Source organism: Radiomyces spectabilis (genome assembly GCF_025331425.1).
Source record: "Radiomyces spectabilis strain NRRL 2753 chromosome Unknown BYT42scaffold_4, whole genome shotgun sequence".
In the NCBI taxonomy this organism is placed as follows: Eukaryota; Fungi; Mucoromycota; class Mucoromycetes; order Mucorales; family Radiomycetaceae; genus Radiomyces; species Radiomyces spectabilis.
The window spans coordinates 532,112-558,761 of record NW_026251929.1 but is presented as its reverse complement, the minus strand read 5'-3'; the positions used below and the strand labels follow the sequence as shown (position 1 = coordinate 558,761).

At 43.3% G+C, this 26,650-nt stretch overlaps 5 protein-coding genes across 5 annotated transcripts; all 5 read left to right on the top strand.

The window, feature by feature from the left end:
• Positions 1 to 468: 468 nt before the first annotated feature.
• Positions 469 to 4,935, top strand: BYT42DRAFT_562368 (WD40-repeat-containing domain protein). The gene is made up of 20 exons (XM_051567465.1): positions 469 to 625; positions 694 to 783; positions 846 to 947; positions 1,017 to 1,110; positions 1,169 to 1,257; positions 1,320 to 1,412; positions 1,476 to 1,558; positions 1,614 to 1,723; positions 1,809 to 1,944; positions 2,020 to 2,213; positions 2,285 to 2,387; positions 2,488 to 2,937; positions 3,017 to 3,401; positions 3,472 to 3,622; positions 3,693 to 3,791; positions 3,870 to 4,269; positions 4,332 to 4,474; positions 4,540 to 4,579; positions 4,643 to 4,691; positions 4,757 to 4,935. The coding sequence occupies exons 1-20, from the start codon at positions 589 to 591 to the stop codon at positions 4,813 to 4,815; spliced, it is 2,907 nt and encodes a 968-aa protein (XP_051425076.1). The 5' UTR covers positions 469 to 588; the 3' UTR covers positions 4,816 to 4,935.
• A 941-nt stretch (positions 4,936 to 5,876) lies between these two features.
• BYT42DRAFT_562364 (FAD dependent oxidoreductase-domain-containing protein) lies at positions 5,877 to 8,603 on the top strand. The gene is made up of 7 exons (XM_051567464.1): positions 5,877 to 6,389; positions 6,515 to 6,695; positions 6,959 to 7,122; positions 7,193 to 7,368; positions 7,439 to 7,652; positions 7,715 to 7,804; positions 7,883 to 8,603. Exons 1-7 carry the CDS (start codon positions 5,972 to 5,974, stop codon positions 8,581 to 8,583), a joined length of 1,944 nt encoding a protein of 647 aa, XP_051425075.1. The 5' UTR covers positions 5,877 to 5,971; the 3' UTR covers positions 8,584 to 8,603.
• Positions 8,604 to 9,160: 557 nt separating this feature from the next.
• BYT42DRAFT_493550 (uncharacterized protein) lies at positions 9,161 to 12,779 on the top strand (the record flags this gene model as incomplete). The annotated part of the gene is made up of 5 exons (XM_051564224.1): positions 9,161 to 9,335; positions 9,417 to 9,639; positions 9,724 to 10,409; positions 10,473 to 11,375; positions 11,455 to 12,779. 5 exons carry the CDS (start codon positions 9,161 to 9,163, stop codon positions 12,777 to 12,779), a joined length of 3,312 nt encoding a protein of 1,103 aa, XP_051425074.1.
• Positions 12,780 to 13,564: 785 nt separating this feature from the next.
• On the top strand, positions 13,565 to 15,238 carry BYT42DRAFT_643207 (uncharacterized protein). The gene is made up of 3 exons (XM_051572601.1): positions 13,565 to 13,869; positions 13,979 to 14,708; positions 14,782 to 15,238. Exons 1-3 carry the CDS (start codon positions 13,620 to 13,622, stop codon positions 14,846 to 14,848), a joined length of 1,047 nt encoding a protein of 348 aa, XP_051425073.1. The 5' UTR covers positions 13,565 to 13,619; the 3' UTR covers positions 14,849 to 15,238.
• Positions 15,239 to 16,060: 822 nt separating this feature from the next.
• Positions 16,061 to 17,638, top strand: BYT42DRAFT_643206 (uncharacterized protein). The gene is made up of 2 exons (XM_051572600.1): positions 16,061 to 16,321; positions 16,396 to 17,638. The coding sequence occupies exons 1-2, from the start codon at positions 16,138 to 16,140 to the stop codon at positions 17,502 to 17,504; spliced, it is 1,293 nt and encodes a 430-aa protein (XP_051425072.1). The 5' UTR covers positions 16,061 to 16,137; the 3' UTR covers positions 17,505 to 17,638.
• Positions 17,639 to 26,650: the final 9,012 nt, after the last annotated feature.

Here is a 26,650-nt window from a genome sequence, read left to right as displayed (position 1 = left end):
GCCTAGTGCGACAACATCTCTTTGCGCTTTTTTTTGCAATTCCAATTGAACCCACGTCATGTTTTCTGTTATAAAAGGTCAATATTCAAAGCGTGCCTGCAAGCTCCGTTGATATATATAAGAAGTTGCTTCAGTATCACTCCGTATTTTAATCCACATCTCACTTTATATCAAATATTCCGGCGCGCCAAAGAGTGAAACAAGGGAAAAAAAAAATTAAATAAAAAAAAAGGTCGGAAATCAACTCATTCAACGTAAGCCAGCTTATTAAAACCACGGCCATGCCCTCCAGCGTAGTGAATACGTGATCCACTTGAGCCTATTCACCCTAGTATTGATTCACCATGATAACTTTCTTAGCGAGCGCTTGTTTCTATGGACGAAGGAGGCACTTGCAGCGCAATAAACATCATTTCATCCACAGTACAAGTTTTCTCTTTTTTTTTTTTGTCTGTCACAAGGCAAATCCAAGGCTCAGGTGTGAGAGAGCATAACGCCAGTCACATCCTCGGCTTCACTTTCAGAACCTCCTGAACCTCACACCTTGAGTCCACCGAAAGTTACACGCGCATTACGCGGATCGCACCCATGATTATCTACAAACCTAGTTGGATTACCCATGGTGGTAAGTCCCCTCTCATCCTTCTTCTACATTTGCCTCCACACAAAAACCTACTCATGCCTCCCTTACAGATCACGCTCTCGGATCCAAAGGCAAGAAGCCTTGTATTTACTCCATTCATGTTCATCCAGATGGCAGTCGATTGGCCACTGGTGGTCTAGGTAAACACACATATACACCACTATTGGCTATATTTTCCCAAGTACCAACCACTGAACCATAGATGCTACCGTGAAAATATGGAATACCCAACCGGTCCTGGACGAACGCGCCGAGATGGATACCAATTGTCATAAATTGCTTTGCACCATGACAATGCACAATGGTGAGTTTTGTATAACAATAAGAGATCCTGTCCCTGGCCATTGTCGCTTATTCATACTGTCGATGATAGGCGCCGTATTATGCGTTCGTTGGTCCAACGATGGTCGTTATCTAGCGTCGAGCTCTGATAATGATAATGTTATCATTATCTGGGAATTGGACAAGTAAGCCCATTTGTGAGTTATCGCACCCGATCCGCATCCATTGATGCAAAATATTTAGGGAAGCAGGAAGTGGCTCCGTATTTGGATCATCTGAAGTCAATCGCGAGACCTGGCGACCCGTGAAATATTTGCGCGGTCATGATTCAGGTCAGTATGTTTGCGTGTGCATCCAAGAAGAACCCAGGTACTCATTTCCCCATTACTTATAGATGTGCAAGATCTTGCCTGGTCAAAAGACAATCAATACCTCGCATCCTGCGGTGTCGATGGTTATGTCATTGTATGGGATGCGCAGACTTTTGGTACGGCCAACATTTGATTTCATCACATGAATAGAAGCCATAACCAGTTGTTATGGAAATTAGAACAAGTGAAAAAGATCGATCAGCACGGTGGGTTCGTCAAAGGCGTCACGTGGGATCCAGTCGGAAAGTACCTTGCCTCGCAGGTAAACCATTCATATTGACGAAAAACGATGGGCTGCGTATTCACACAGTGGTTAGTCGGATGATAAAATGGTGAAAATTTGGCGAACCTCGGATTGGGAACTGGAGAAGGATATCAAGGGACCTTTCATCAATGCCCCAGGCACCACATTGTATCGGCGATTAAGGTATGGAAGCATCCCGTTCATCGTTATATTCTACTGAACTGACATATTTTCTTTCCCTTTTTGTGGAATTTTTTGGCGCCAATAGCTGGTCGCCTAATGGATCTCACATTGCTGCAGCCAATGCTGTAAACGGTATTCAGTGTGTAGCTGCCGTCATCAGCAGAGACGATTGGGCAGCCGACATTTCCTTTGTCGGACATCAGTTACCTATTGAAGTGACGGTAAGTTCGGACGAGAATGAATACAAGCAAACTCCCAGCTTTAACATTTCTTTACATACCTTTTTTTTCCTATAGTGCTTTAATCCAAAACTGTTTCGCACTTCATCAGGAAAGAGCGATACAGACAATGCTTCTGATGACGATACCTGGGCTTCTATTTGTGCTTTAGGAGGACAAGACCGCAGCATCTCTATATGGCTCACAAAGTATTGCAGACCGCTGTGCGTAGCCGCCGATGTCTTTGATAACAATGTCTATGATTTAGCTTGGTCAGTATCATCACCGCTTGAACTATGGTTATTGCAGAATTGCTGATGGTGCCGTTGCATGTATCTTATAGGACACCCGACGGTAAAAATCTGTTTGCCTGCTCTCAGGACGGCACAGTGGCGTGTCTTCAATTAGGCGAAGAGCTTCGGGAAGTAGCCCCCGAGGAAGAAATGGTAAACTAAAATCTCAATAATCTTTGATGGAACACACACCAAAAAAGAAAAAGGGATTCTCACTGACACATTGTTTCTTCTGTTTTATCGTTATGTTCAGCTTAAGCAACTATCAAGATACGGTTATGGCCGACGTAATGCACAGTTGCCGGAAACGCCTGGCCAACTGACACTGGAAGATGAACATGCTATTTCCAGCAAAGCCTTATCTTCAAAAAGAATAGCGGATTTGATGGGCGTGAATACAACACCTTCCTCATCGCAATCACCTACCCCCATGGATGTCGATGCGAAACCGACCTCTTCACCTGTCAACGAAACCGGCAATACTCCTACTGTTGCTTCATCATCGCTATCTGTCTCACAACCACGACCGGCAGATGCGGATTTCACATCGTCTTCCGGGAGTGCACCAGTCACCCCTCTTCAACAAAAAGTCACCATTGGCAAAGATGGAAAACGGCGTATTCAGCCTATTATGATCCGAAGCGGTACTTCCTCTTCATCTAATCAGTCATCAGCTCAAAGTAGATCCTATCAATCGATGCAGGTGAATCTTCTTCCTTTTCTGGGTTTGTTATTTTTGGTGGAACTACAGACATTAAACAATAGTCAATGATTGTTCTTAGGCATCGCAAGGAACAGGAGCAAATCCATCCAATCAAACGAATAGCATGGCAACCACTTCAGCAGTATCAAGCTTAGAACGAGTGGACTATGATGATCCTGCCGTATCTCTTCCAACCACCGGCTTAAAAGCCACAGTCGTAGGCAATAAGCGGAAGGCGGAGGCGACAGAAAGCGACGGCACGGTTTCTGCAGAGGTCTCTGGCACTGCACCTGCGAATCCGCGTGAAAGACCCGAATGGATCGATGCCGCAGTAATTCCTCCTGTCGTTCTTTTACCCAGTCAAGTCAAATTGGGTGCACCCAAGGTCAAATCGACCTTTATTCGAAAAACATCTCCGACAGAGTCTAATACCGTCATGGAATGCCATAATCCGAGAGATAAAGGTAAGCGCGATAGAAACAAAAAAGGACAATGAACTTTTTTTATGCTTACGTCGCCTTATTGGGGAATAAGATTATGCCAAATTGGTTGTGAGTCGTCATGGATCCATCTTATGGACAGATTATTTGCCAAGCGCGATATTACTGATGACCGGCAACTCTTTATTCTGTGCTGCTGGATGTGAGGATGGTACATTACACGTTTACTCTCCAGCTGGTCGAAGGTAAGGATAATAATTATTTACCTCCCCCCCCCCAAAAAAAAAACTTGTTATTGATAAGCGGTAATCTCAGGTTAATGCCTCCCGTAATACTTGAGAGTACACCGGTCATCCTCCAATGCAATGAGCAGTGGCTGCTGTGCCTCACATTAACCGGACTTATATACACATGGTAAAAAAAAAAGAGAACCAAATGCGCGTCGCCCATATCTTACTCTTGCTCACGTCTAACCCTCAATGACGGTTTTAGGGATATTCCTCGAGAGCAGAGTTGTTTGGATGGCATATCAGTGGCTCCGCTGTTAAGGGTCGCTCAGTTACCTTCCAATGGACCACAAAAAGCACCTACCATTAAGGATGCTCGAGTGCAAAAGAATGGATCGGTCTTACTAGTCACAAGCTATCGTCAAGCGTTCACTTATCATGGAGGCATGAAGGCTTGGGTTCGCGTCAGCGACGCTTGGTATATCATCTCAGAGTTCTGGGGTTCAGAAAGTCGGCCTGGTCATGATCGATTACAACATCCCCTTGGCTGGCTCTCTTTGGCTGTTATGCGTGGCCCGGGCCGTGATCCGACCAGTAAATCGTTGTCGAGCCTTTCCAACAGTGATAAAGACATTATAGGCACCATCACAATAAGTCACATTGAAGTAAGCAGCGGCAGTAGAGCGTCACCGTATTGGAGTGTAACCTTGAGGCATGTTTGATTTAGATCCAGTTGGCGGTGGCGGCTTTGTTGGAATCGCCGGAAGAATACAGAGAATGGCTCATATTTTATGCAAGACGATTATCCAAAGAAAATGCACAAGGAAAAGTGGAAGAACTGTGTCGATGGCTTGCTGGACCACCATTCATGTAAGCAAACTGAACAAGGTGGCTACCATGGGATCTTTTATTTATCGATTTTTCTTTTCATACAGTCATGCCGATAGTGACTCTCCATGGGAGTCTACAATTTTGGTAAGCCATGGAATTCTTGCATAGGGACCGAAAATAGCGAATTAACCATGCCTGCACTTGTAGGACCGTCTTTCGAAACATGAGCTGCTAAAGCAATTATTACCGATACTAGGTAAGATAGGTACAGGAAATGGACATCACCGCAAAAATACTCAATGAAGACGATGGTCACCTCAGGTCAAAATCGACAGTTACAGCGAATACTGAATGATTATTCAACTTTTATTGGAGGATAATGGCAGTCATCATCTGGACAGCCGTATCCTCACCAACTGCATGCGTTGATTATAGCTATCAACAAGGCAATTTCTCCAAATGTATCATAATTGGCAATAAAACCAGCAAATGCAAAAGGCAAAAAAAAAAAAAAAAAAAAAAAAAAAAAAAAAAAAAAAATCTTTCAGTGTTTGTTACTGTATCAGGGACGGATGGACGGAAATATTTGAACGTGGTTTTACAGTCTACCTCAGAGCACAAAATGTATGCTTTACGGTGTTCCTTTGTGGAGTCATAGTGATGGTTTCACCCTTTTTGCGGTGGCTATTTTTCCAGGGCGGAGTTGCTTCCGGTGGACCGTGGCAGCAACGTTGAAGAGATCTGGCAAATGTTCGATAAGATTCATTGAGCATCGCTGCTAGCCGGATTTATCTGGGATGAATCATCGGAGAAAAAGCGAAATGATTGGTGGTGATCGTCATTGATAATGAGTTATGTGAGATGATGGGATAAAACTCCACAGTTTTAGTGCGTCCAATTCACCTCAGCCAAGCGTCAAACGCAGACGGTCGAGCCAAGAGTGCATTTTTCTCGGTAGATCACCGCGGGTGAATGGTGGTTTCGTCATAACGAAAAATTTACAGGGTTCACATTCCGAACTCGGCTCTCACTGGATATCTGCACAAAGCTTCGTCTGTGGATCAGTCGTCAACTGCAAAGGAACTCACCAATCATGCTAAAGTTACGTCATGCCCGACAAAAAGCATTGGATATCCATAGGCCCGATATTACCGCAGTCTACGACGAGAGGACCGCTATTACTACTACCGCATTCAGTAACTTACAGTTATAATTGATTGGACTGTCTATGAGGACCTCATGAAGCAATCCATTGTAATGGTAGAGGAACAAGAAAATATCAAAGTCTAGTCTAAAAGGTTCAATTTTGCCGTTTTTTTCAAGAGGAGATCGGCTTCAATTTTACGTCAACGTGAAAAACAAATGTCCGCTTGATGCTCAGCCGGCTTTAGTTGAATCGAAACCGCAAATAAAAAAATAAATTACATCTTTTTTTTGCAAGCACTTGCTTCTTCTTTCTTATCTTTCACTTTTGTCAACTTATTACTACTTTTTTTTTCTTTCATTTACCCCCAAATAACATAAACCCTTGCAAATATGTGGAGACGCCTTTCTCGCTCTCAGAAATTTTTGACCTTGGCAACCGCTACCGCGACTGCCGGAGCCGGTTCATTGTATTATTACCATCAACATGATCGCCAGCGTCACAACCTGTACTTGTCCACACTGCGACATCAAGACAAGATATTCGCCAATGATAACCTAAAGACGTCAGCATTACAATCGCTCATGCCTCGTAGCATTGTCCACGCTGAAGCACTACAGGAGAAAATGGAAAAGCCGACGGAACTTTGGCAGGCCCCTTCACGTGAAGAAATGTTGAAACGACTCAAAGCCGGAAACGAATACGATTTATTGATTGTCGGTGGTGGTGCTACCGGTACTGGTACCGCTGTAGATGCTGCCACTCGCGGCATCAAAGTAGCCATGGTGGAAAGAGATGATTTTGCGTCAGGTGCGTGTCTCACGAATGCATTGTAGTGACGAAAAAAGCAAGGAAGGGGTGAAATTGGGGAAAAGGGGACCAAAAATGATGGATTCGGGAAATTGACTTTTTACTGTTTGATACATTTTCACCAGGTACTTCTTCCCGATCCACCAAACTTGTTCATGGCGGTGTACGATATCTTCAGAAGGCTATTATGGAACTGGATTACGAACAGTACAAATTGGTTGTGGAAGCACTTCATGAACGAAAGATCTTTTTGGACATTGCTCCCTACCTTGCAGGACAGTTGCCAATCATGCTTCCCGTATACAAGTAAGTAAAAAAAAAAAAAAAAAAAAAAGCCGGTGTAAAATCGGCCATCTGAGTTTCACGAAAAACCAGGGGGAGGACAAAGGAGTAATCATCGGGCAGGAAGTGCCAAAATGCTGCCGTGTGGTGTGTGTGTGCGTGTTGGTGGGCGAGCGGGGCGGATGTGGAGTAAAGGTGGAAGCGGGCATTCTAAAATATTCAAAATTAACGATGGTTGGTTAAGTTCGTCTGAGAAACTGATCATTATTACAAATTTTTTCTACTAGATGGTGGCAGATCCCGTACTATTGGGTAGGATGCAAAATGTATGATCTGTTTGCCGGTCGTGAAGCCTTGGAAAGCAGTTATTTCTTGACTCGATCCAAGGCTCTCGAAGCGTTCCCCATGTTGAAGAAGGATGAACTCGTCGGTGCGCTTGTTTATTACGATGGTAATTTATCGTTCAATCTTATTACACCTTGCATTACCCTCAAAAATCTGATCTGACCGTATTTACTTAGGTCAGCATAATGATGCAAGAATGAACGTCGCCCTCGCTTTGACTGCTGTGTATCATGGCGCCGATGTTGCTAATCACTGCGAAGTTATCGATCTTACAAAGGATGACAAGGGCATGGTCAATGGCGCTAAATTAAGAGACAACATCACCGGTGAAGAATGGAACGTGAAAGCAAAGGTATCTTACCAAACAATGGTCGCAAAAGCTGGGTCACGGTAACTGACTTTATTCCTTGCTTGATGCTTAGGGTGTGATTAACGCGACAGGTCCTTTCACCGATGGTCTTCGCAAGATGGACAACAAGGAAAACGCAGAAATTGTCGCTCCCTCGGCCGGTGTTCACATCATCCTTCCCAACTACTACAGTCCTCGTAACATGGGCTTGTTAGATCCTTCTACCAGTGATGGCCGTGTCATTTTCTTCCTACCCTGGCAAGGAAATACCATTGCCGGAACCACTGGTAAGTGCTTTGTCATATTTTTTACTTGTAAGGCAGACTGTGTAATGGGGCATCAATTTTAGATTCTCCGACCGATGTGACTCAAAACCCGATGCCCAAAGAAGATGAAATCAAATGGATTCTCGATGAAGTTTCCCATTATTTGAGTGCTGGTAAGCAATTAACATGAGCCTTACGTAATCGCTGAAGAAGAAGTATTCTAATCACTGCTTTTTTGCCGTATTAAAAAGACGTCAAGGTCCGTCGCAGCGATGTGCTGGCAGCATGGTCTGGTATCCGTCCTCTTGTCCGTGATCCTCATGCCAAAAACACTGAATCACTGGTGCGCAACCATATGATTAACGTGAGCGAGAATAATCTTATTACCATTGCTGGTGGTAAATGGACCACGTATCGCGCCATGGCGGAGGAAACTGTTGACAAGGCGATCGAAGTGTACGGTCTGAAACCCACCGCTCCTTGTCACACCGACAAGGTGATGTTGGTTGGTAGCGAAGGATACACCAATACCATGTTTATTCGCTTGGTTCAGGAATTCGGCATGGATACTGAAGTTGCGCTGCATCTTGCCAACAGCTATGGTGACCGTGCTTGGGCCGTCGGTGCTATTGAAGACAATACGGCGACGAGCTGGCCAACCTATGGCAAGCGTATCACCCCTAACTACCCTTATATCGAAGCCGAAGTACGTTACGCTGTGCGTCAAGAATATGCCAGCACAGCTGTTGATGTCTTGGGACGTCGTACCCGTCTTGCCTTCTTGAACGCTGAAGCTGCACTCCAGTCTCTTCCTCGAGTGATTGAAATCATGACGGAGGAACTTAAATGGGACGAAGCTCGTCAAAAGAAGGAATACCAAGATACAGCGACTTTCTTGGTCACCATGGGTCTTGCCTCTGAAAAGGCAAAGCAAGTCGCCAACAGTGTTTAAAAAAAAAAAAAAAGAAAAACCACCTATTCTAGACGAAGGGATTGTATTCGAACCGAAACTTCATTATCATGTTCATCTCCCTTTTTTTTGTGTTCTATTTTCCTTCATTTAGATTATTTCTCTTGTAAGATATGTTGATAAAAAAATTTTTTTTTACCCTTTGCACAAAATGAACGCGCCTTTTTGCCCATTGGCTCATTTAAACAAGCCAAGCTTGTTTTTTGTATGTGCGACGATCCACATTGTCATTTGTTTCTGAATTCAGATTTTTCGCCACGGAAAGAAAAATAAAAAGGCGCATATCGGGGTTTAAAAAACGAGACGTGATCGTCTCCTGTTCCTGCTTTTTTGTTAATCGCAAAATTGGCGCATGGCGAGGCATTTTTGTGATTAGTGGCCACTGCGACAAAACGACGCCACAAGAGTACAACGACAAAAAAAGCCACAATGCCCCACTATAAATACGGTAAAAAATAGGACGCCCAGAGATGATTTACTTTGATTTCAACAGAACGCTGTCAAGATGGTCAAGTCTAACCCTGGCATTCATTTTGAGAGCCCCTCAAGGGATAACGACATGCAAGCCGCAGAGCCTAGGCGCCCGCTTGGTTCACGCCGTTCGTTGCGTCGGACGTCTACTGCTGGTAGCCACGCCATCATTGCTTACCGGACCCTGTCCATTACCGTTTCCGAGAAACAAACCAGCAAGTCTCGCAAGAAACATAACAAAACTTCCAAAGCCGAGGATCTCGGTGAAGGTAATGCATCCGCCTATCAAACATTTATTCATCATGCAGGAGGCTAAATTTTATCTGTCCTATGTGATACATTAGAGTTATCCAATGCGAACTATCACATCTTATCTGTAGTGGAACTGGCTCAACAATACAATACATCCATCAACCAAGGCCTAGACACCGATCAAGCTACCAAACGAACCGCCTTGTATGGCAAGAATACAATCTCGCCTCCGTCGAGTAACCTAGGTCGCAAACTGTTCAATTATTTTTTTGGTGGCTTTTGCACAATCCTATGGATTGCCAGTATCATTTGCTGGTAAGTGATAAAAAGGCCTCGAATAGAAAAACTAAACAGAATCAGCGATATCTAACGCTGGAGGGATGGGTTGAAATCATGTAGGATCAGTTGGAAACCCTTGGGTGAACCGAATCCTTCGCCATTGAATCTGGCTCTGGCAATTATTCTGCTGATGGTGATTTTTCTTCAAGCTTTCTTCAACGCGTGGCAAGATTGGTCAACAAGCCGCGTGATGAACTCCATCCATCACATGCTTCCTTCTCAGACGCTTGTCAAACGTGATGGTGTCGTGAAAACCATCGATGCCACACAACTGGTCCCTGGTGATATAGTTTCCATTTCCATGGGTAACAAAATTCCGGCCGATCTTCGTTTGGTGGAAGTCTCGGATGATGTCAAGTTTGATCGGTCCATTCTGACAGGTGAATCGGAAGCCATTCCTGGTTCAGTCGACAATACGGATCCTAATGTTCTGGAAAGTCAAAATATGGCCATGATGGGCACTCACTGTATCAATGGCTCCGCGGTAGGGGTGGTCGTATCGATTGGTGATCGTACCATGATGGGTCGCATTGCTCGTTTGTCATTGAGCGACAACAACCGTCGTACCACTTTGCAAGCCGAAATCTTCCGTTTCGTCATCATCATTACCGTTCTTTCGCTTACGGTGGGAATCATCTGCCTTGTGACTTGGGCTGCTTGGTTACGTGTCAAATACCCCGACTACCTGTCTGTCTCGAATGCTTTGATCGCCGTCATCAGTGTGATTGTCGCTTTTGTACCTGAAGGTAAATCATGATCCTGTGTTGACACGTCCAGTCCTCGACAGAATTACCAATAATGCGATTTAGGTATGCCTGTGGCGGTGACGCTTTGTTTGACGCTGATTGCCAGCCGAATGCAGAAGAGCAATGTTCTATGCAAGGTGTTGAGCACGGTTGAAACCCTCGGTAGTGTCAATGTGTTGTGTTCCGACAAGACAGGCACTTTGACAGAGAACAAGATGTTGGTGACTCACGCAAGTATTTACAACCAAGAAACCACCAGTGCTCAAAGTCGTGATGCGGTGGCGCAACAAACGAAACATCCTTTGGCCCATCTTCAAGCCGTGGCGTCCTTGTGCAATGCTGCTCAATTCGATCCCGCTACCCTCCATGAACCTGTAGGCTTACGCAACGTGTTTGGTGATGCTACCGATTCCGCGATCCTTCGCTTCGCCGAACAAGTCAACCCTCATGCCACTGTTGATACCGTGCGATCTCAAGCCGATCTCATTTTTAATATCCCTTTCAATTCCAAGAACAAATGGATGCTCACGCTTCACGGTGGTATTTCACCTGCCCTTGCTGACACCTTGTCGACCCCTTCAGATGCTATTACAAGCCAGGATTGGGTCCTTATGTGTAAAGGCGCCCCCGATGTTCTGTTGCCTCGATGTTCTTCGGTTCTGTTACCAGATGGCACACGACATCCATTGACCGAGAAACGAATCGCCGAACTCGTCCGGGTGCAGGTAGCTTGGGCACATCAAGGCATGCGTGTACTCCTTCTTGCGCAACGCATTATTCGACCCAACGATACTCCGGCAGGTCAAACCGCCGGTTCTTCTCGCTTTGCTACATGGGCCGCTCAGATGAATCAAGAGTTGATGGTCGTTGGTCTCGTCGCCATTGTCGATCCCCCTCGTCCCGAAACCGCTGAAACCGTAGCCATCTGTCGTCGCGCTGGACTCCGCTTTTTCATGGTGACAGGCGGTAAGTTTGAATCTTTTTGTTTTCGCAACTTTGAGTCACTTTGAGCTCATCATCCAACTTTTCTTTATTTTTATTTCAGATTTACCTGCGACCGCGGCCGCTATTGCTCGTCAAGTTGGAATCTTTACCACCGAATACCCCAAAACAATTGAAGATCTGAATCCTTATGTGAACCCGAATCCAAATCCAAACACAAGCGCAACTCTCAAATCCAATCCCCTTCCAGAAACAGTGCCGGTGAACTTGCCCAAGGAAACAACCACTAGTTCAGCCGAAACGTTGGCCGAGGAGGGTAAACCGGATTATTATGCTGCGACAGGAGCCAACCATGCTTTATTGCTTTCAGGCACGGATCTGATGGTGCTCAACGAAATCCAGTGGGAGCAAGTGTGCCAGTTTGAGGAAATTGTTTTTGCTCGTACCTCGCCTGATCAGAAGCTTCGCATTATCAAGGAGTTTCAAAAGCGGGACAACGTGGTGGCCATGACTGGTGACGGTGTGAACGATGCTCCTTCGTTGAAAGCCGCGGACGTAGGTGTCGCGATGGGTGGTGGTAGTGATGTGGCGATGGAAGCGGCCGATATGATTTTGCTGGACAAATTTTCAAGTATCGTTGCTGCTATTGAGAATGGCCGACTTGTATTCGACAATCTGAAAAAGGTGATTTTGTATCTGTTGCCCGCTGGTTCCTGGTCCGAATTGTGGCCCGTGCTGTTCACGATCTTTCTGGGTTCGCCTCAAACGATTTCGTCTTTCCAAATGATCGTCATTTGCGTCCTGACCGATCTGCTGCCGTCCATGTCCATCATGATGGAGAAGCCCGAAGCGGGTTTACTGAGCCGCCCCCCACGTCGACCCAAGCAAGAACATCTGGTGAACATGAAACTTCTCGCTCAAGCCTACGGATTCATTGGATTGATGGAAATGCTTTCCTCCATGTTCATGTTTTACTACTATTTGGCGAGCCATGGTCTTCCTCCCAACAAGGTCTTTTTATCCTTTTCAAGTTTCAGCAGTCCTCAAGGCTACATGGGCCACACCGCAGAAGAAATTACGGATTTGGTACAGACGGCCCAGTCCATCTATTTTGTGAACCTTGTCATCTGTCAATGGGGCAACATTTTATCCACTCGCACCCGTCGTCTCTCACTGGTGCAAGCCAATCCATTGTGGGGTCCAAATCAGAACTTATATTTATTCGCGGCTATGATCGCATCGCTCGCTATTGCCATCATCATTCTTTACGTGCCTGTATTCAACATTTATCTGGGAACCTCGTCGGTCCCTGTTCAGTTCTGGTTCATCCCCTTTGGTTGGGCCGCTCTTATCATGGTTGCCGATGAAATCCGTAAATATTTAGCAAAGAGATGGCCTCAAGGCTTTTTCGGCCTCGTAGCCTGGTAGCACCATAGAAATCGGTCGCACCGTACAACTCATTGTATTTGTATGATATCATTTTCATTGACAATAAATACACTGTATGCAAATCAGCTCGGATAATACGGCAATGGCTGTGGTATGGGTTATCAATTACTTTCGCAGTAACGTGCGTACGTAATAGGATTAAGGATTTTTCTAACATGTCGAGAATTTCGTTTTCATCATGGTATAATTAGGGACTAAGAGTAAATCATCTTGAAAACATCAAATTTACATGTGTTACTTTTAATGTGGGATATAGCCAAAGTAAAGGAGTCGAGGACCCTCAGGATCTAAGCATTGCCATAAAGAACCCGAAAAAGAAAATCATGCTTGCCCAAAGACGACCATGACAGTGTCGATGAAAAGCTATGGTATCTGTTACCTCACTGTCTCGAATAAAAAAGCGAAATATACTATGCCTTCCACCATACATAAGGATATGGCGACAAGCAGAAAGGAAATAGTATGAATCGGGCATGCATGATATTGGGAAATTTCGATTGTAAAATAAATCTCCGGCCTTTTTTTTTCTTTTTTGCCACGCTGAATATGGGGCGAGAGGAATGGATTTCAGAGAAATAAAAAGGTTTTGATCCCAGCCGTCAAAACGTACAGAAAGCGTAGTAGATGATGAGAGGAAAAATTCTTCCGAATCATTCCATTAACTGTTCGCCGTTTTGAGATGGTTTGGTTGATAATGGAGGAAAAACGTATAAATTGCAACTACAAATCAACATGATCTCATGTTAGGTTAACCATTGTTTTTGCTGATTCTTCTTTGTTCCTCAGTAAAACAAGAAAAAAATACAGAAGAAAAGTATTATGCGTTTTACCCTTGCTATCCTCTCTGCAGCTTATCTTGCTCAGTTGGCAGCCACGGCTCCCACTACCGTGAGCAACAGCGAAATCGACGCTAGCCAGTTCACCAGTGCTCAAATCAGCCCATTGGAAGTCAGTGAACAATTCCAGGCCTTCAACTGGATGGTCAGTGAATCCTCTCCCGTCGTTGACCGCACCTTCACCATTGACTTGGCCGAACCCGCAGAACTTCAAGTCACCGACTACAAATTAGGTGAGTTTTTCTTCCCCTCTCATCACGATATTGATGAAACGAATTATCGGAAATTTTTTATTTGGTGCCAGGACATTAAAGTATCTTGTAATTTTTTTTCGATAATTAGGTGGTGATATCTTTGAAATCATGGACAATGGTATGTCCCTTGGTATGACCAGCTCTGCCAATACCACCAGCGCATACGCTGCGACACCTGAAGAAGCTCTTCAGAACCGCATGTTCAGCCGAGGTGCCTTCGCTTTGGAACAGGGCAAGCATCAGATCAACGTCAAGATCGCCACCTCTGCAAACAAGATGGGTACCGGTGCTCTCCGTATCGTTCCCAAAGCCCAGGCCCTGTACAACAAGAAGGGTTGGGATGATGATAACGACTGGGAAGACAAGAAGTGGGGCAACAAGAAGTGGGGCAACAAGAAGGGCGGCTGGGGCAATGACTGGAAAGACAAGAAAGGCGACTGGGACAACGACTGGGACAACGACTGGGAAGACAAGAAGGACTGGGGCCATGACTGGGAAGACAAGAAGGACTGGGGCCATGACTGGGAAGACAAGAAAGACTGGGGCAACGACTGGGCAGGCAAGAAGGACTGGGACAACGGTTGGGAAGGCAAGAAGGACTGGGACAACGGTTGGGAAGGCAAGAAAGATTGGGACAACGGTTGGGAAGGCAAGAAGGACTGGGACAACGATTGGGAAGACAACAACGACTGGGAAGGCAACAAGTGGGATCACAAGAAGACCGTCTATGTCTACTACACCGAACCCACCACTGATATCAGCACCGTCACCCGAACTGTCGCTGTCCAGACCGTCGTTCGCACGGAAACTATCAGCACGTAAGTTGCTTATTATTTTCAAGAAAAGTATTTCATGCCAACCTGGCTAACCCTTTCTTTTTCATTTCATTAGACCTGCCACCCGCAGTCTCACCTTAATGAACCTCATGTCGCTTCAAGATTTACTGACCCTGGTGTAATCATTATAAAAAACTGTCAATTTAAAAACCCTAGAATTTTTTCTCGATGCTCCAAAAATAAATGAACAGATCATCCATATCTTTTATACATCCCTTCAACCGTTTGTAAGAAATGAGCAGTTTAGTTTGTGCATTCAATTCATGACACATGGAGATAATTCGCTTGGGTGGCCAACACAATGATTGATGTGGGGAAACGCCAAAAGACATGGGTATGCCGGTATATTTTTTTTTGTCGATTGATTGCTGTGTTGAGTTTTGAAAGAATTTTAAGCAGTTCATTTTGGAAGCAACAAGGGGGGAAAAATCAGCGAATACTGCAGAACGGACTGAATCATAACATATTCTTCAAGGCTCTATTTCTAACAACGCGGGTTTTCATTCGTCGACCCAGTTGACAAGCAGTATTAGATTTGATCAACGTCATGTTAGGAAATATAGCGTATGCACTGTTCAAGTACTTTCAACCATCAGCGTGGAAAATGTGCCAAGTTGGGGAAATTTTCTATTCTTAGAATATGGAAGATGTTAAATGTAGATCATTTCAACCCAAAGAGCCATGATTCAAAAAACCAGCATTCTATGGCCCGCTTTCACGTCACACTTGCACATATTTTATGCTACGGTTTGTTGATCTGAGCTTTTTTCCCTAAAAAAATCTATTTATTTTTGAAGCAGCTGTCAAGCATAACAGATCAAGCAAAACAAGGAAAACCCTTTTTTTTTAGTGTCACAAAATGAAAAAAGTTTTTGCGTCTTGGCTTGTGTAACGTAAAGGCATATTTTTTGTTTGTGAAAAGTGGCACGCACCAACCACATAAGCGAGATTTTCCCAAAGCGAAAAAAAAATTTATAAGGCACGTCACAGTGGACAAGTCATGGTTGGTTGAAAAAATCATTGCTGCTCGAAATCGACCAGCATATAGGAAAAAGAAAGCGTATAGCCAAACGCTTACATTATGTTCTATTCAGACATATTATGAAATCATGGTGATTGCCATACGGTTACTGCATATGGAGGGTCGAGATCAAAGAACATTTCATGTCGTGTTGTATGCGGAATGTTAATCCCATCGCTCTAGCATGAATTTTAGCTTCGAATCGGGTGAACAAAAAAAAATCAATGGGTTTTTCAACTGCCGCTCAACCAGATTTCATTGGATATGCCCAAAAAAATAAAAGGGTTTATTAATTCTTCTTTCTGCAAACATTCTACCTTTTTCCTGTCACTTTTTACAACTTCCCTTTTTTCTTTTCATACCTGAACATCGTATCTTTGTCAAAGCGTTATGCATAGTCAACCTGGAGTGAAAATTCATGTGGAAAATCATAATGTCATTCTCAGAGGCAATGCCGATGAATCCACCGGTTGTGTCCTTCGCGGATGTGTCGTACTGCACCTGCGCGAAAAGACTCGCTTGAAATCACTCAAACTGCGCATGGTCGGTCGAATGCGAGTGCACTGGAATGAACGTAAGTTGAAAAAAAACTCGCTCATTTCATGGTATCACTGCGTGTGCTAACCCAATGATCGATTTGATTTTTAGGTGTTTGCTCCAATCGATGGTCGTCCACTTCGGTGAATATGACGGTTGGTTACCAGCATCAACGACATAACAAGCATCAATTCGACATTTTGGATGATGAATGGGTGTTTCTTCCCCTTTCAAACACATTTCACGTTTTACCTGCAGATACATACAAGTTTCCTTTCGAAATGGTTCTGCCCGGCAATACCATCGAATCCGTGAACGACAACAGCTATGGCGACATTTATTACAAGCTGAAAGCCGTGGCTGAGCGACCGGCTTTGCAACCAAATTTTGTCGATCGCATACCCTTGAACATTATCCGTCAATGGATGCCCTCGGCAAATCAGGAGCTAGCTTTGCCGAGTTACCTGTGGAACGACTGGGACGAACGACTTCATTATCGGATTATGGTGCCGAAAAAGGTATACCGAAGAGGTGAAATGATTCCTCTGGAATTTACAGTGCTACCACGCCAAGGAGGAGCGATGCGGATCCGATACTTGACCTGTGTCATGAAAGAGTACACCACTTTTGTGATGGATGAACAGATGAACAGCAAACGTACGGAGAGTCGCATTGTTCGCTTTATCCGTGACGAAGAATTCCCTGGACAAGGAAGTGAACAGGGTCAGAAAACCGAAACATTTGCTATACCACGCAGTGCGCAAGCCATCCAGCATGACATTCACCACCCGCTTTTTACCATCGAACACAAGCTGCAGTTTACAATGTGCTTAGTGAACGAGCATGGCGAGAAATCCGAATTGCGGGCTTCAATGCCCATCACCATTGTCGATGAATCGACCGATGCCAATCTTTCCCAGCATAACCATGATCACATCTTACCGCCGTACGAAGAAGCGTACCGATCCACACCATACGAACCGGCCACTGCCATGTACTGCGCTTCCTCCAGTCAGCATTCGACACCTACTAGTGAGCCTGATGCATGGTTGCCTTTAGACTCGCCCTACCTGTGGCCCGTGGCTCACGACCGTGAAATCACCACTTCATACTTTGGCCCCCTTCCTTCCTACGGAACCGTAATGGACTCATCCTCCAACTTGGATCTATTTGCCCTCGGCCGACCTCCATCCTATGATGTGCCCTGCGCCACTCGATAAACTCACCTATTTTTTATACTACTTTTTATTACTCTTTCATTGTACATACAAACCATCGTTTCAATCACCATTGTTCCCGGAATTGGTAAAATTCGTGAATAAAGCAACCACTATAGCTGTAATTTTGAAAATCCTACTTTCGCACTTGTAACCTTTATGATTTGTATGGCCTTTACATCTTTTAAATTTGCCAGCTTTTTACATTGGGTCTGTGTTATGCTTTTTTGATAAAAGTATTCATAACATTAAGATGTGCCTTGGATCGCAACACTCGACTCCCATATGGGGAAATGGAAAGAGCTTCATCGAACAATTACCAGCAACAGTAATACTAATTTTAACAAGCCGTACACCCGCTGTGCAATGGATGCCGCCTGCCACCGGAGGCCGCCCTCTTACATTGAGCGACTTTCGTCAGACAAAAAGCCTAACGCATACACGGCATAACCTGGGTGAGAACTCTTGACGGAACTTCGGTATATTAATGACAACTTTATGGCATACGTTGCAACGTGATTTGTTTCTGAACACACGCAGGGCAGCACTGGTTCCCCCCCTCAGTTCCATCCCGCCCAGGCTATGATAGATCTAGAAAGATGTGTGGGTATGTTGGGTATTTAAAAAAAATGAGTTAGTAAGCTCTTTGATTGATTCAAATTTTCGTCAAGATATTTTACCTTTGTTATTTGAGTTTGCAATAGCCATTGATTGCTTGACATGACTTGGATTATATGACATTGAAAATTTTTTGAATTAGTATACGTTCATTATACATTTATACATCATAGCAAAGGAAAAGAAATTGGACTTGCCTTGAACCAAGTGGTGTACCGGAAGGAAAAAAGATGAATATGGACCGCCAGGTAACCAGCTTCTTCGATGCGGAAAATAAAATTGCTTCCAGGGACAGTTAAGCGATGGATCGGTGGTGTCAGCTTGAGCAGGCAAAAAATATTGACGTGGCCAGAAGTGTCGGTAGTTCGAGCTGGATTCCAGATATCGAGAATCCCCCGAATAAAAAGAAAGAAGAACAAATAAAGTACATGATGATAAAAAAAGATAAAAAAACCAATGGTCGCGTCAGTAAAAATCTCATAAAAAACCTGTGGAAAAAAAAAGAGGAAAAGACTGCGAAAAGAATATGTACATGAAATATAAAATACAAAATACAAAATACAAACTATAAACTAAAAATACAATAATCGGGAAGACATCTCGAATACCATATGATGAGAAGTAATCCAAAGGAGAGGAACATGAAGAGGACACGTAAGCGTTTTTCTGATGAGAAAGAGTGTCACACCACCAACGATGGCCTTTGACGTCATCCGTCTCGCCAGATGGATGGATGGATGGATGAATGGCGAGAGAAAGTCAACTTGTAGCATCCAGAACTTGTCAGGCGAAAAGAAACGCAAACCGGAAGCTGAAAGAAGGATGGAAGTAAAGGAGAGGTGAGTCTGTTTTGCCGGAGCAAAATCGAGGGTGGACCACTCGACGCTTACCTTTTTGAGGATGGTGGTCGATTTAACCAAGTTAGATACACGGGATAAGAATGGTCTGGATGATGGATGCGGATGGGATCTTGATACAATGATAGTGAGGGTTTATCAAGCAAACAGAAAGAGAGAGAGAAAATCAAAGAAAAAAGATAAGATTGAAGACCAAAATATATGGTTTTCCATGGACGAAACAATAGTCACCCCACTGATGCATGAATTCATAGATCGAAGCACGTCTGCTTATGTATTATTCGATTCATTGAAAATTGAAAGAGAATGAAAGGACATATACAGTATAACTGACAAAAAAAAAAAATTGATGATGCTACAGAAGAACGCCAGTCGTATCATCAACCACTTTTCTTCAAAAAGAGCTCTACTCACATTTTTGTTCGAAAGACGACGATACTCTGTTTAACCACAACTGGCCCGAACGGCATCTTGCTGCTGATTGTTTCGCCTATTATCGTGAAAGTGGGCAGCGAGGCATGGTTGAAAGATAAAAAAAAACGTTTAACAGGTCCTGATAACTTAGTGTAGATCATGTGATTTACAAATTCGCTAATTTCCCAAAGATTTTAATTATGTAGACTAGTAGCGCGTGTGATCTTGAAAATTACAAAGTTTGGTTCTTTGGATGTGTAGTTTGTTGTTACTCTGAGGCTAGTGGGAATAGTAGCTGATTAAAGATGCGTTTGGAATGGGATGCTCCATTTGCAATATTCAGAACTCCGCACTCGAATTTGTGTATCCAAAGGTCATGGTGTTCTCTTAACTCTAATCTTTTGTCAATAAGCGGTTGATTTTTCGGTAAGATTTAGTTGATGTGCGCATAAATTTTTGCGTATTCAATGGACAACAGAGTAGCACAGTCTCTTTTTCTTTTTTCCCGGGGGTCTTGCCCCCCCCCTGACCTACCGCCACATAGCGATCATTTTCTTCATCCACGACAGAGGAACAACAATATGTATACAAAGTTAGGAACAGAAATAGTCAGGCATCGTATAATATTAAATGGAGAGACAAAAATAGATAACAGAAAAAATCATACTTGGGAAAACATAGCTAAGGATAAAATCAAAAGGAACATAAGGATAAAAAGCATACAGTAAAACATAAAGGTGAAGAATAACTTGAAAAATCATAGCAAAGGATGAAAGCAAAGGAGCATAAGACAAAATACACACAGTAAGATATAGAGGAGTAATAAAAACAACAACATAAGGGTAAAGACGCCACCAGAACCATCAACAAAGAACAATCGGGCTGATTCGTTGTTTCCATGCGTGACACTCTGGAGAATTGCGTCGTATACGGCATGTTGATCACGGTTTAGGCCCTCGTGTGTTTGGGGAACATTGGCAGCGTCTGCGATGAGATCGAATTGTTCTCTTACCAACCTGGGCTGGCGGCGAAGTGTGCTTCTGCCAATTTCTTGGCGATCAGGAAGAACAAAGCGATCGTAATTCAGCAGTGAACTCGATTGGCGGTTCAGATGCTCTCAATGTCCAGCAAAGCGCGATCGTACACGATTTGGGGCGGCTCAATTTAATGATCATTATCTTGATTTTGATTGCTCCAAAAATGGATATAGTCTTCTGCCAAGTGCTGGCGGAACTGCATCCAAAGCGCAAACGGGTCAGGAGCCTGACATTTTCTGTCATTGTCGGCATGATACATTGCTGCTGCAGCACGATCGTGGCCTTTGTAAACATACTTGAACAGGTATTTGACGCTTTCCAGAGAAGTACAGATTTCGACGTTAATGTGAGCGTTATATCTTGCACAGAGGTATCAATTGTGGAGAACAACCCATCTATTGTCCAACTGGACATGGTTCATGACCACAAAATCACCATTGTTGCGACGACGGTATAACGGGTAACCCCTGTTAACTTCGACAGTAGCTTCATTGAAGGAGCGCGGGTAACGCTTTTTACATGAGCCGTTTTCCATGCAGGGAGACCTCGGATGCGTTGTTCCACACGGACCGTGCATCATACATCTGCTGACAGTGTCGTAGAGTTCAGGAAATCTCTCTCTGTCCGGAAGTTCCGCACACACATACGATCATAGTCATCAAGTGTTCTCGGCTTTTCCTCCGGATGTAGCACCAAAAGCAAATGAAGATGCGGTAAGCCTCGCTTCTAAAACTCGACCGTGTGTACATGGGTAACGTCTCTTTCCAAAACATGGTTCTTCTTTAGATCTTCCATCAGAGCTTTACGCTTCATGTTAAAAATTCGAGCGCAAAGGTCGGACCGATCAACAGCTGTCTGTCAACCAATCATAAATATTTGTTTTTCAAAAATTACCCAATCAAAGCCGACAAATGTAGCAAAAACCTAATGTGACTGCCTTGTGACTGAAAATTAGCGCGCATAACTCCCAAACATTTTAATAATGGTAGGTATTTCGTACCACCTGACTTTTACATGGAATATCTAGCATTGCGTTATTGATTTTTTGACAGCTGCTTGGTCTTGCGATCGGACAATCGTAATTAAATGGACCAATAGATGAAAACTTAATGCTTTGGTTCGCTCATTAGATTGTCCCATCATCTGTGGACACCCTATCCAGAATTGGCACTCAGGAACGAAAGTCTTGCGATCTTCCATTGCCGAAGAATCTCAACCTTATTAAAATGTTTGCCTCTGAGTTGCCATATTTGGATATATTCGACCGTCACATTTTTTTGCCGACAAAAAACCGCTGATGATTGGGTAGTTTCAAACTCAATGAACGTTGATTGGATAAAACGGTTGTAATCACATGATTTACGATAAGATCTGAGCGGATGTTGAATTATGGCTCCTGATTTGTGCTTCCTTTTGTGAATAGATAGACCGTGATACATACACGGATGCAAGAGATCGTGTTGCTTTGCATTATCCAGGCCTGTTCCTTTCTTCTTTCTTATTCTTCCTCTGTAAAACTAATTCAATGTCATCTTCAAACGTTTATTGTGCTTCTTGCAGTTTGCCAGGACATGCTCGCTCCACCAACCGCAACTGCCCCAACAACCCTCGACGTGCCCAACAAAGTAGAATTACTACAACCAAGGACCAAGCGAAGTCCGTTGCAGAGCTTGCCAACAACTGGGTCACCAGCGTTCCAACCATTTCGCTTGCCCGTTGAATCCAGCAAGATTGGCTATGAGGGTGGCTGGAGAAGTGACACTACGGAACGTATTCGTACTTTATCTGCGCCCGTTGCCCAAGCAGATTTCGACCATCATGCTAATACGCTGTCAAGTGAACAATCAGGAACGCTCAACAGTGGCCGAAATAACGAGTGAGAACTTCCAGAGAGACATATCTTGGGACGCATGGATGCCGTGTGCAATTTCTGCCAGGCACACATGTGGCTCAAAGAGCGTATGTCTGGATCCATCGCTAATCCACAGTTCCAGGTCTGCTGTGCTCAAAGGTTCCGTTGTGCTTCCGCCTTTGGAGCCTACACCTCCTACAATTGCGCGTCTTCTTCGTGGCAACACCGACAATGGAGGAGATTTCCGTGAGCAGATCCGCGGCTACAACACGAATCTCAGTTTCACTTCCCTAGGTGCTCAAATTGACGAGTCAGTGGCCAACAATCGCAGTGGAGCTTACTGCTATCCCATCCAAGGAGGCATCTATCATCGGATCGGTGGCCTGCTTCCGCCAACGGACAACCATACTCCTGCATTTGCTCAACTGTATATTTACGACTCTGACACCCAGTTGGCACACCGAAACGCTGTGACGCCCTATTTACAAAATGCAACACTGCTATTGGAAAATTAGGGCAATTTGTAAATCACATGATCTACACTAAGTTATAAGGACCTGTTAAACCTTTTTTTCATCTTTCAACCATGCCTCGCTGCCCACTTTCACGATAATAGGCGAAACAATCAGCAGCAAGATACCGTTTGCACCAGTTGTGGTTAAACAGAGCATTGTCGTCTTTCGAATAAAAATGTGAGTAGAGCTCTTTTTGAAGAAAAGTGGTTGATGATACGACTGGCGTTCTTCTGTAGCATCATTCAATTTGTTGTTTTTTTTGTCAGTTATACTATATATGACCTTTCATTCTCTTTCAATTTTCAATGAATCGAATAATACATAAGCAGACGTGCTTCGATCTATGAATTCATGCACCAGTAAGGTGACTATTGTTTCATCCATGGAAAATCATATATTTTGGTCTTCAATTCTATCTTTTTTCTTTGATTTTCTCTCTCTCTTTCTGTTTGCTTGATAAACCCTCACTACCATTGTATCAAGATCCCATCCGCATCCATCATCCAGACCATTCTTATCCCGTGTATCTAACTTGGTTAAATCGACCACCATCCTCAAAAAGGTAAGCGTCGAGTGGTCTACCATCGATTTTGCTCCGGCAAAACAGACTTACCTCTCCTTTACTTCCATCCTTCTTCCAGCTTCCGGTTTCCGTTTTCTTTTCGCCTGACAAGTTCTGGATACTACAAGTTGATTTTCTCTCGCCATCCATCCATCCATCCATCCATCTGGCGAAGTCGGATGACGTCAAAGGCCATCGTCGGTGGTGTGCTCTTTTTAATCAGCAACGCTTACGTGTCCTCTTCATGTTCCTCTCCTTTGGATTGCTTCTCATCATATGGTATTCGAGATGTCTTCCCGATTATTTATTTTGTAGTTTATAGTTTGTATTCTGTATTTTATATTTCATGTACATATTCTTTTCGCAGTCTTTTCCTCTTTTTTTCCCACAGGGTTTTTTATGAGGTTTTTACTGACGCGACCATTGTTTTTTTTTTATCATCATGTACTTTATTTGTTTTTCTTTCTTTTCATTCGGGGGACTCTCAATATCTGGAATCCAACTCGAAATTACCGTCACTTCTGGCCACGTCAATATTTTTTGCCTACTCAAGCTGACACCACCGATCCATCGCTTAAGTGTCCCTGGAAGCAATTTTATTTTCCGCATCGAAGAAGAAGCTTACCTGGCGGTCAGTATTCATCAGTTTTTTTTTTCCGGTACACCATTTGGTTCAAAGGCAAGTCCAATTTCTTTTCCTTTGCTATGATGTAATAAACGTATACTAATTCAAAATTTTTTCAATGTCATATAATCCAAGTCATGTCAAGCGATCAATGGCTATCGAAAACTTCAAATAACAAAGGTAAAATATCTTGACGAAAATTTGAATCAATCAAAGAGCTTACTAACTCATTTTTTTAAATACCCAACATACCCACACATCTTTGTAGATCTATCATAGCCTGGGCGGGATGGGACTGAGGGGGGGAACCAGTGCTGCTTTGCGCGTGTTCAGAAACAAATCACGACGCATGGTATTGCCATAAGGTTGTCATTAATATACCGAAGTTCCGTCAAGAGTTCTCGCCCAGGTTATGCCGTGTATGCGTTAGGCTTTTTGTCTGACGAAAGTCGCTCAATGTAAGAGGGCGACCTCCGGTGGCAGGCGGCATCCATTGCACAGCGGGTGTACGGCTTGTTAGGAGTTTATTTCATTTAGCTCATTATCAACAAATACTGATCATCAGAAATTTGTATCAATGGGTGGACATCGCCGTGTCGTGTCTTGCGGAAATAACGTCTCTAAATGCGGGATACTATAGTTTAGGCCATAACTAAGCAATAAAATCTTTTTGTCAAGCCTTGGTCACTCATCCAATCATTCTAACATAAACCATTACTCCTTGGGCCATAATATCGGTATTGATACCAATATTTCTTTGTATTTTAACATAAATGTCTCCCTATGATTGATTATACAGTACAGTATTTGATATCCCATTCCACGCTCAAATAAAAAAAGTGTTTACTTCTACGTTTATTCAACGCTGAGGATTTTGTCGGTAGATCGCATCCACAGGATATTGTCGTGGCTGAAGCGGATAACGTCCGAAAATAGTAATCAGCTTAGCACCTTGCTAAGTACAATCATCCTTTTATCGAAGTTTTAGCCGCTCAGCCCTCTATCCTCATACCTCAGCCATTATCCTCTTTAAGAACATAGACTGAATAAGCACATATAAATATCTCCTTGTAATTAACAAAATAAAGCGTTAACTTTCCTATCCTTAATCCTCTTGTTTCCCACCCTGGTGATCTTGCCGGTATATCAGATCCGAGTGAAGTACGACAATTTATCGACAAGGTAAAAAAAAAAAAAGGTGGGAAAGACCCGAAAAAAAAGGAAAGTGGGGTTTGACGCCCTTGCTTGCTCGATCTGCAGTTCGTACCGCAGACCAAGCGTCAACCAAATTGAGTGTTTTGTCGATTAAGCTATTTCCTCTTTACATTGTGCTTGTTCGGTCGATAATGGTGTGGAACCAGAATTACCATAAACGGAATTATCTTACGCAGCTTACTGCGCCTTTCTTGTAGGTTTCTCCAAAACACAAGCCCAACGATATACACAGGCATAAAACATTTATCAGAGAACATGCGTGATGAATCAGTAAACTTGGCTTCACCGGGCTTTGAGTAGAATATCTTGTTAAATTTAGTTTGAAAAATCGTTGGTCTCAAAATTTTTGCCCATGATTTAATGCTGATTGATCGGTTGGATCAGCCTATTAAAATTATCGCGAGATGTGAAAAAACGTTTTGCGACAACACATGTAGAGGAATAAAGCACGCTGCAGTGATATACAACACCATAAAACCATACGTAAAAATATTTCCATCACTAAGGATAACCTAATCACCATAGCAAAAAAAAAGTAACTTCCCTTTATCATTCCTTAAACAGTATCAGATAGTCAATCTTTTTGATATCATAAACATGTTGCTGGACCAATGTACCAGCAGAGTGTTTCAACAAATCATCACATCAGTAATTGACCAATACGACAGAGCTGTTCTGTAGATAGTTCATCAAAAAATATGATCAGATTTCCTTTTAACTTGGATTCCCCCGAGAGAACAAAAAAATGTAACTTCAAAAAGAAAGCAAAAGAGGAAGGTGGGTTTTTTTACACCCTCATACGCCAAGCGAGGCTTGAATCTCTGTCTGACGCATTGAATCCCAATCAATGTCAATGAAGCTATTTCCTCTCATGAATGTTACCAAGCGCAGTAAAAAGACGTGCGTATGGAATTACCAGATATGGTATTATATTGTTTAACAAGCTAAGCATATATCATACAGTGAAGAATGTTCTGTAATTAACAGCGTTGCAAGACAAATATTGTAAATACGAAACCAGCAGTACGCTTCAACAAATCATCACCTCATTAATCGACCAATACGACAGTTCTGTTCTGCAGATGACTTATCAAAAATGAGATCAGTTTTTGTTTCTGTTCATTTGCTGATCTATCGCAAACGTGTGTTGTTTCATGGGTACCTTTAGCACTTTGTCTTTTAATAATGGAAATGTTGTACAAAATGGTTTTTGATCTTGCAGATATTGTCTTATTCAACTAAATTACTGTAGTCGTTATTGGAAAACCTTGTTTACTGATCTTTTATCCTTTCAGTTCTGTTTTGCTCGCTCATTATATGATCATCAAGCTACATCGCAACGAGTAATATCAACAGCATGACCATCACGCCATCATGACCCCCAATGAGAGAGAATTCATTGTGATGTCCCTGTTTATGTTCAACACCAAAGCTTTTCGGAAATGTATCCGTCC

What these genes read in the sequence shown, in the direction of transcription:
- BYT42DRAFT_562368 (XM_051567465.1), top strand. Translation starts at nt 589, where the DNA reads ATGATTATCTACAAACCTAGTTGGATTACCCATGGTG. An exon ending in TTTGCGCGGTCATGATTCAG is followed by an intron (nt 1,258 to 1,319) that starts GTCAGTATGTTT and finishes CATTACTTATAG; the next exon opens with ATGTGCAAGATCTTGCCTGG. An exon ending in ACATTGTATCGGCGATTAAG is followed by an intron (nt 1,724 to 1,808) that starts GTATGGAAGCAT and finishes TGGCGCCAATAG; the next exon opens with CTGGTCGCCTAATGGATCTC.
- BYT42DRAFT_562364 (XM_051567464.1), top strand. Translation starts at nt 5,972, where the DNA reads ATGTGGAGACGCCTTTCTCGCTCTCAGAAATTTTTGACCTTGGCAACC. An exon ending in AATGGAACGTGAAAGCAAAG is followed by an intron (nt 7,369 to 7,438) that starts GTATCTTACCAA and finishes CTTGATGCTTAG; the next exon opens with GGTGTGATTAACGCGACAGG. An exon ending in TTCCCATTATTTGAGTGCTG is followed by an intron (nt 7,805 to 7,882) that starts GTAAGCAATTAA and finishes CGTATTAAAAAG; the next exon opens with ACGTCAAGGTCCGTCGCAGC.
- BYT42DRAFT_643207 (XM_051572601.1), top strand. Translation starts at nt 13,620, where the DNA reads ATGCGTTTTACCCTTGCTATCCTCTCTGCAGCTTATCTTGCTCAGTTG. An exon ending in AGTCACCGACTACAAATTAG is followed by an intron (nt 13,870 to 13,978) that starts GTGAGTTTTTCT and finishes TTCGATAATTAG; the next exon opens with GTGGTGATATCTTTGAAATC. An exon ending in CGCACGGAAACTATCAGCAC is followed by an intron (nt 14,709 to 14,781) that starts GTAAGTTGCTTA and finishes TCATTTCATTAG; the next exon opens with ACCTGCCACCCGCAGTCTCA.
- BYT42DRAFT_643206 (XM_051572600.1), top strand. Translation starts at nt 16,138, where the DNA reads ATGCATAGTCAACCTGGAGTGAAAATTCATGTGGAAAATCATAATGTC. An exon ending in GCGAGTGCACTGGAATGAAC is followed by an intron (nt 16,322 to 16,395) that starts GTAAGTTGAAAA and finishes TTTGATTTTTAG; the next exon opens with GTGTTTGCTCCAATCGATGG.